Source organism: Chrysochloris asiatica, unplaced genomic scaffold (genome assembly GCF_000296735.1).
Source record: "Chrysochloris asiatica unplaced genomic scaffold, ChrAsi1.0 scaffold00128, whole genome shotgun sequence".
NCBI lineage: Eukaryota > Metazoa > Chordata > Mammalia > Afrosoricida > Chrysochloridae > Chrysochloris > Chrysochloris asiatica.
The window spans coordinates 7,242,624-7,249,990 of NW_006408646.1; the positions used below are offsets into that span (position 1 = coordinate 7,242,624).

General features: G+C 56.4%; 1 protein-coding gene across 1 annotated transcript; it reads right to left on the reverse strand.

Moving 5' to 3' along the window:
* Nucleotides 1–66: 66 nt before the first annotated feature.
* GATSL3 (GATS protein-like 3) lies at nt 67–3,912 on the reverse strand. The gene is made up of 9 exons (XM_006869232.1): nt 3,678–3,912; nt 3,014–3,084; nt 1,751–1,944; nt 1,533–1,665; nt 1,183–1,306; nt 683–796; nt 449–531; nt 270–364; nt 67–145 (listed from the first exon to the last, which is right to left on the reverse strand). Exons 1-9 carry the CDS (start codon nt 3,788–3,790, stop codon nt 77–79), a joined length of 996 nt encoding a protein of 331 aa, XP_006869294.1. The 5' UTR covers nt 3,791–3,912; the 3' UTR covers nt 67–76.
* Between the last annotated feature and the right edge of the window lie 3,455 nt (nt 3,913–7,367).

The window sequence follows — 7,367 nt, forward strand, 5'->3', positions numbered from 1 at the left end:
CCAGAGCTTGAGAAGATAGCTTAGAGAAGCTCCCAGCAGCCTGGAGGCAAGTGGGAGAGTGTTTCTCCCATGGGGTTCAGGAGCCCAGGGTCTCCTGTCGTCGCTGGAGCAATTCGATGACGTTCCCGATCCCATCCTCAGGTACCTGCAGGCAGGTGGGCAGGTTCAAGGCTGAAGCTGGCCCAGCTGGGACTACTTCCTGTCTCCCCACCATCACCCTCTAGGCCTGTCTACATCCAGAAGCTCCCATCCCAGCCTAGAGCACTCACCAGAGCATGGTCAAAGTTGAAGGTGCTGATGTAATAGGCAGAGATGTCAGCTGCAGCCAGGGGACCCGCAATTTGTGCCACGATCCCACACTCATCTGAAGGTTGATGAGGGACCGAGGTGAGCCCCCCTGCCCCCCACAGGCCCTCCCCAGCACCCACCACATAAGACAGGCCCTCACCAAAGCCCAAAGGCTGTCCACCGATGCGCACCATCCTCCACAGCTCCCCTGAGGAGCTGGTCAACAGCAGGTTGCTAGGGAACCTGAGAAGGGGGTACAGAGGGTGGTGGGCAGGACACTCCACCCCTGCCCACAGTGAGTCCCCAGGGCAGGCAGTCTGGGAGCCTCCCAGCTGATACTGTCTCCTCCTTCCCTTGGGCTAGCTGAGGGTCCACGTGCAGGGGGCTAACATACTTTTTCTGTGTCTCAGCATCCATGACGATAGAGATGTAGCCCTCAATGAGGGAGAAGGCAAAAAATGGGATAGAATTGGGTTCGGGACCACCATGGGCTGCCTCCTTGGGAACACTGCGGAGGGACAGAAGGCTTGATGCTCTGAGGGCACCTAGCCCACACACCCTCTCCACTTCACCATGCTCCCTCCCATCTCTGGAGCACTTTGCTCTGCTGTCCAAAGACCCCAACTTCCTAGTTGTGCAGATGAGGTACCACCGGTTATGCCAAGGTGTAGGATTAGGTGTGGGAGGGCCTAGTGGGACAAGGGTCTGGGGTGGTTCTGTGGACACCACGGGAGAGGGTTCCAACCACTGGGTCAGGGATCATCCCCCAAATCAGTGGAGACTATGTGGACCTCAGGGACTGCCAGGAACCCAGAAGAGGATACTGCTGCAGAACGGATGGACTGGTGGAAGGTGGTAGGATGGAGGACAGGGGCTAGCAAACCAGGGGCCCACCTATGCGAGTAGAACAGGACGTCTATGAGCGTGGTGGCGATTCCTGGCAGCGTCTCAGGGTCCAGGGTGAGGACACAGAAGCGATTCTGGGGACTCTGGATGGGATGCACCGTGGGGCTGGGCCCTGCTCAGAATGGATGGGGCCAACTGGTGAACAGGTAGCCATGGACTGGGTCGCCCCCTGGTGGCCAGTCAGGGAGGAGGCCGGGCAGGCTCAATCTCTCCAGGAATTGGCTTAGGTTCTTGGGGCCCTGTCTTGCCACGCCCACAGACCTACCCACACAAGGGAAAAGGCACTAATGGAAAGAGGAGCCCCAGCCTGAGTTTGGGTGTCAGGGGGAAGCCCTCACCATGCTGGACACGGGTAAAGCCGTTGCTGGACTCATCCCTGGAAACAGGCATAGGCTCCCCGCCCACCTCACGGTAAATGTCGAACTCCTGGGCCAACGTGTGGATCACCACAGACAGGTCCTGTTCCCGCACCTGGCCCCAGGGAGATGGCATATCATGTGGGTCCCCAGGCACCCGGGCCCACCCTACCCTGCCCCGGAACTGGTAGAACACTTACCAGGATGAAGTCTGTCTGGTAAGTGGACAGCATTAGCACCGATACATGGTGTTCGGCCAGTGGCGTTATGACCGAACGGGCGATCTTGGTGACCCCAGTGGCTTGCACCGCTGTGGCCGTGCCGCTGTGAGACGAGACGCTAAGCACCAGCCACGTGGCCTCAGCCACTTGCAGAAACTCAGAGGAGGGCAGCTCTGTGGGTGGAGGCACATGACCAATCAGGGTCTACAGAGCTGGTCCCTATATATACCTCTCTAATCCTGTCTCCCTATACATACCTGAAGGGCCCTGCCAAGGTAAAGGCAGGTCTGGAGACTGAGGCTGATCTCCCCTGACCCCAAGTTTTGCTCTTAAGATTTGTATGAATACAAGGACTGAGTAGCACTTTGGGAGCTGACCTGCTAGGGACTGAAACGTCCCAGACAGACCTGGGCTCAAATCCCAATTTCACTATTTATGCTATGCAACCTGGGACAAAGATTTAATCTTCGGGCCTGTAAAATGGAATAACAATATATCTGTCCCACAGGAAGTTCTGAGGGCTAATAGAGGCTTTAATCCACTACAGGATTGTTTAGGAATCAGAATTCACTTCCTGGCAGTGGTTGATTACTCCACTTGGCACCACCAGGGGGTGCTACGACACAGGTTAGCTGGGGAAGGCCTTCCTTTTGGGCATCCCAACTTCATTGCCTTATGTACAAACTAAGGCCAGAAGTCAAGCACTGGGGGATGGGCCAAGCACCAGTTGGCAGGTCTGAGATTCCAAGCCTGAAGGATGGACCAGGCTGGCAGAAATGGCAATGAGAGCCAGATGTCAGCTCCAAGGTCCAGAGAGAGAGGCTGGTGTCCAGTCCAGAGCAGGGACAGGGGCTGGGTGCCTGCTACTCACCCAGCACAACCAGGAGGCACCCTAGAACCCCACCCTACATAGCTACTTGCTCCTGAATTCTTTCACTAACCCTTCAGCTTCTGGAGTTCCCTGGCCAGCAGGGAAAGATGTGACCAGCAGCAGAGAGAGACGTCCAGGGTTTATAGCAGCTGCAGGAACCCCCTAACACACAGCCCAGGGTATATGAAACCCTAGTGAGACCCTAGTAGATCAGAAGCATAACCATAGCCATTTTACAGAAGAGGAACGGGGCTCAGAGAGGGAAAGAGACTTGCTCAAGGGCACACAGTCAGTACACAGAGCCATTTGCCTTCAAGGTCCCAACTCCATGAATCCCTCCCTGTGCTCCTGTTTCCCAGCCCCATTCCCACCTTTGAAGCCCTCTTCGTCCACCATGAGCGTGTAATCTTCGGGGGTCTCCGTCAGACTGAAGAACTTGCACCTGGTTGGGGAGGGAAGCAACTTCAGCCTGGAGCGGAGAGCTACCTGTGCTTGCCAGGAAGACCTCCTACCAGGAGGCCTTCCTGTCTGCGGGTGGTCTAGGATCCGGAGTTCCCCGCCTGCTTCAGTTTTCTTCCCAGGTCAGTGGTGTGGGCGCCATCATGGAACTTCTCCGCCTCCTAAATTCCCTGAACCCTATCCTGGGCTACTTCACGCATCCCCGTTCCCCATTTCAGGAGACAGCCACAGGGGCTTTGGGCCTTCGGACCCTAGACAGGCCCTGTGGCCTGACGGAAGTCACCTGAAAGTTCCCCGCACTCGTCAGGAAGGAATCCCCCCATATGACACTACTTGGGAGTTAAGCATTGCCTACTTCAGGCTGTTTGCGCCCCAACTGGCCCTGGAACATGGGCCTCAAGAGGCCGGATGGCGGCGGCCTCAGGGAACGGAGGCTCAGGCCGGATGGTGGTCAGAGAAGCGTCGTCTCCACCCGCTCCCGGCCAGCCCCGCAACGACCCTAAATCCCTCCCAGCCCTGGCCCGGAGTGACATCCGAGCCCCTACCCCATCTGAGTCCCCGAACCCGGGAGCGCACCGACTGCGGCAGGGCAGGAAGAGCAGCTTGATGAGTGGGTGCGTGTAGAGCCAAAGGCCAGGGCGGGCGAGGCTCAGCACCCGTACCCGGTGCTCTAGAATGTGCAGCTCCATCGTGGCCGCGCTGAGCGGACCCCGCCGCCTACCAGACCCAGGCCGCGCGGGGGGCGGGGCGATGGGGCGGGGCCAGGGCTAAAGAAGCTGCTGCGCGGACGCGTCCACGCCGCCCGCTACGACTCGCCTCATCCCGCCCCGCGCCCTTCGGCCACGCCCTGAAGACTGCATGGCCCATCGGGTGGCCACGCCTCTCCGGAGCACCAGAACTTCGCCTAGTTCTTTCCGGACCTCAGCTGGTTCCGCCCCTTTAGCCGAGGCTCTGTGGCTCGCCTACTGACCGCAACCCCTCCGCGTCTTTCAGGCCCCGCCCCTACTGCGCCCCCTAGGGTTCCGCCCTTTACACTGGACGCCAGTAGTGCTGGGATGTGGAACTTTTGTCTCTGCCCTTTGGGGTGGTCTTTGCCGTTTTTGGCCACACAAGTGTATCTTATGGTTGAGGCCATCTTGAGGTTATTGACGTTCAGTAGCCCCCGACCCCCTGGGACGTGGAGGATAAGGGTCCTCTGTGCAGCTCTGGTTACTTCCTTTCTCTCGCTGATCGGCAGGGGGTAGAACCGCTAGAGCAGGCTGTTGTTAAGTACTGTCAAGTGGATTCCGACCCACAGCGACCCTGTATAGGGTTTCCAAGCAGTGACTGGTGAGCTTGAATCGCGACCTTGCGATTCAAACGATTTTGCATTCCGGAGCGTTAGGCTGTTGTTAAGTGTCTTCAAATCGGTTCTGACTCATAGCGACCCTGTATAGGATTTCCGAGGAGCGGCTAGTGAACTTGAACCGCCAACTCTGCAGTTCAAACCGACCTTACAGTCCAGTGCATTAAACTGCAGCACCACACCAAAACTCCAGGGGGGAGGGGGTGGGGGTGGGGGTATGATACCAGGAAGTGCTACCCAGGGTAGATATTGATGCTTACATTCCCTCCCTTAGTGAACCCAGCCAATGGGCTGGCAGACTGACCACAACACCTGTTCCTCTCGAACAACTTTCAAAGTCTCAAAGTCGAAGGCTCCCCACCAGGGTCAATGTCTAAGGTAAACCCCTGTGCCCAAAGCTCACTGGATACCAGACTGCAGGCTTCCTAAAGCCAGCAGTCACTGTTGTGAAGTTCAGATGAGATGGTTCCGACTCACAGCCATCTTTATAGGGTTGCTGAGGAGCAACTGGTGGGTTTGAACCACGGATCTTGTGGTTGGCAGTCCAGCGTGTACCCTATAGCACCACACCAAGACTCTTAGCAGAACCCAAACTGGCTGAGGCCCAAAGACGCCCCCAGCAATGGCAGCATCACAGACCCAAGGCTGGTGAAGGTCAACCATGGCTCAATTCAAGTTTGAGACTGGGTTTTGCTCCAGCCTCCTCAGCTCTTAAAAAGACCCCAAGGCTGAGCAGGCATCAGCCTGCCTAGGCTGGCCTGAACTTCCTCAGGCTGCAAATCTCAGCAGTCTCTAGAATCTGTCTTGAAAAGACTTGAAAGCAAGCAGGGAAAAGCAGGCCCCAGCAGGCCTCCTGCTTCTCTGTGGCCTCACTGAGGGCAGATGGACACGAACTAATCCCTGCATTCTTCACTTGTTGGTTCCTGTGGACTCTACAGCTGCCACATCACATCCCTCCCTGTCCCTGGAGGGCTGGTGGAGGGGTACTGCTCAAAAACTGGGACACCCTCTTCTCCTCATCAGTGCAGATGGAGGTAGGAAACCACAGGTGTGAGGGGTAGGGGACAGAAAGTAGGGGCCCTGCCCTGACAGGCTTGTGTGGCCATTGACCACCCTAGTCCTCAATAACCCTGGCTGCAGCAGGACAAGATGTCCCAGGTCCCAAGATGCCTGCAGACTCTCAGGGAGGCTCTAACCCCTCCCTATCCACTCCCCCACCAGGCCCAGCCTGGTTGACTGCCAGGAACAACCGCTATTGTTTGACTGGAAAAGCTGCTTCCTCAGCAGAAGGGGGGCCCTCTTGCAGGGACACGCTGTCCTCGCCTTCACCAGGTTGTGACCGCTGTGCCTCAGTGATACTTAGGTCACCCTGGGATCTGGGTTAGGAGAGGCAGCTGAGGGGTCCTAGGTGCAAATCTGGCTCTGGTTCTCTACAGGAAAAGGTTCCTTTCCCACTCCGCTCATTTCCACATCTGTAATGAGGGTAATAGGAGCTCTGGTAGTGTAGTGGTTACAAATCGGGCTGCAAACCTCAAGGTAAGCAGTTCGAAACTACCAGCTGTCCCACGGGAGAAAGATGAGGCTTATTTGCTCCCGTAAAGATTTACAGCCTCAGAAACCCTGTACAGGGTCACTATGAGTCGGAACCGACTCCACGGCATGTAACAACAACAACGAGGGTAATAAGGAGCTCTGGTAGTGTAATGGCTATGAATCGGGCTGCTAACCTCACAGTCAGCAGTTCGAAACTACCAGCTATTCCACAGGAGAGAGATGAGGCGTTTTACTCCCATAAAGATTTACAGCCTCAGAAACCCTATGCAGGGTCGCTATGAGTCGGAACTGACTCCATGACACATAACAACAACGAGGGTAACAACAAGGGTGATAGGAGTCCTGGTGTGGTGCTGGGGGCTAATGTGTCAGACTGCAAAGTCATTTGAACTGCAAGTTCGGTGTTTCAAGCTCACCAGCTGCTCCTTGGAAACCCTATACAGGGTCACTTTGGGTCACAATCAACTCGACGGCACTTAACAACAACAACAATGAAGGTAATAATAGGCTGGGCTGAGGGATAACTGACCAGGCAGTCAGCCTGGCTTGTGGCATGTGCTCAGTCCATGGGAGGTACACTTTATCAAGGACACAGGCTTCTCCCCTTACCCACCTGCCTCTGATGGAGGCCTGAGCTGAGCACATAAGGACATTCATGGATGTACCACCCTTGGCACCAATACCTGACGCAGAGTGAGCACTGAAACCCATTCTGATGGGACATCCAAGCAAGGTCTTGGGGAGGAAGACCCTGAAGCCACCTTCGTATGGTGATGGAAAGGACCAGGGCCCAGGGAGAAGAGCCTGCTCTACCCTGGCACCTATCTACAGCAGATGGTAGACATGGAGCTAAGGCTCATAACAGGGGTGGCCTGGACTTGACAGCTCCTTTGACAAATGTGCTCAGAGAGGTGCTGGTGTGGGGTTGAGTGGCCAGGTGTCCCAAGACCCAGGATGGAAGGCTCAGTAGGGCATGGAGAAGTGGTGCTGAGCCCTGGGGTAGCACCCCCTTCAGGTCCTAAACACCAGCTCTCTACACAAGTCTTGTTTATTTCTGTACAAAACCAAGTTCCTATTTTACACAAAGAGCACCCCACCCTTCACCCCACCTTCTCCTCACAGGAGCACCCCAGGAGGAGGAGTGAGGGCCCACCCACTTGGCCTCACTCCTGCCTGCCCTAGCTGGCCGCCTGTGCTCCACTGTGGAGAAAATAAATAAGGAACCTCAGGCAGAATCTGTGCTGGGCAAGTCAGACCCTACCCTGGCCCAGCAGTCTGGCCATTAAAGGGTAGGCAGGCCTTGGAATGTCAGTCCGTGAGCCATGGACGTGTGTGGAGACCCCGCCCGGAGGCCTGAGCTGCCCAGG

What these genes read in the sequence shown, in the direction of transcription:
- GATSL3 (XM_006869232.1), bottom strand. Translation starts at nt 3,790, where the DNA reads ATGGAGCTGCACATTCTAGAGCACCGGGTACGGGTGCTGAGCCTCGCC. An exon ending in TTCCTGCCCTGCCGCAGTCG is followed by an intron (nt 3,085 to 3,677) that starts GTGCGCTCCCGG and finishes CTCCCCAACCAG; the next exon opens with GTGCAAGTTCTTCAGTCTGA. An exon ending in CTTTACCCGTGTCCAGCATG is followed by an intron (nt 1,307 to 1,532) that starts GTGAGGGCTTCC and finishes CATTCTGAGCAG; the next exon opens with GGCCCAGCCCCACGGTGCAT.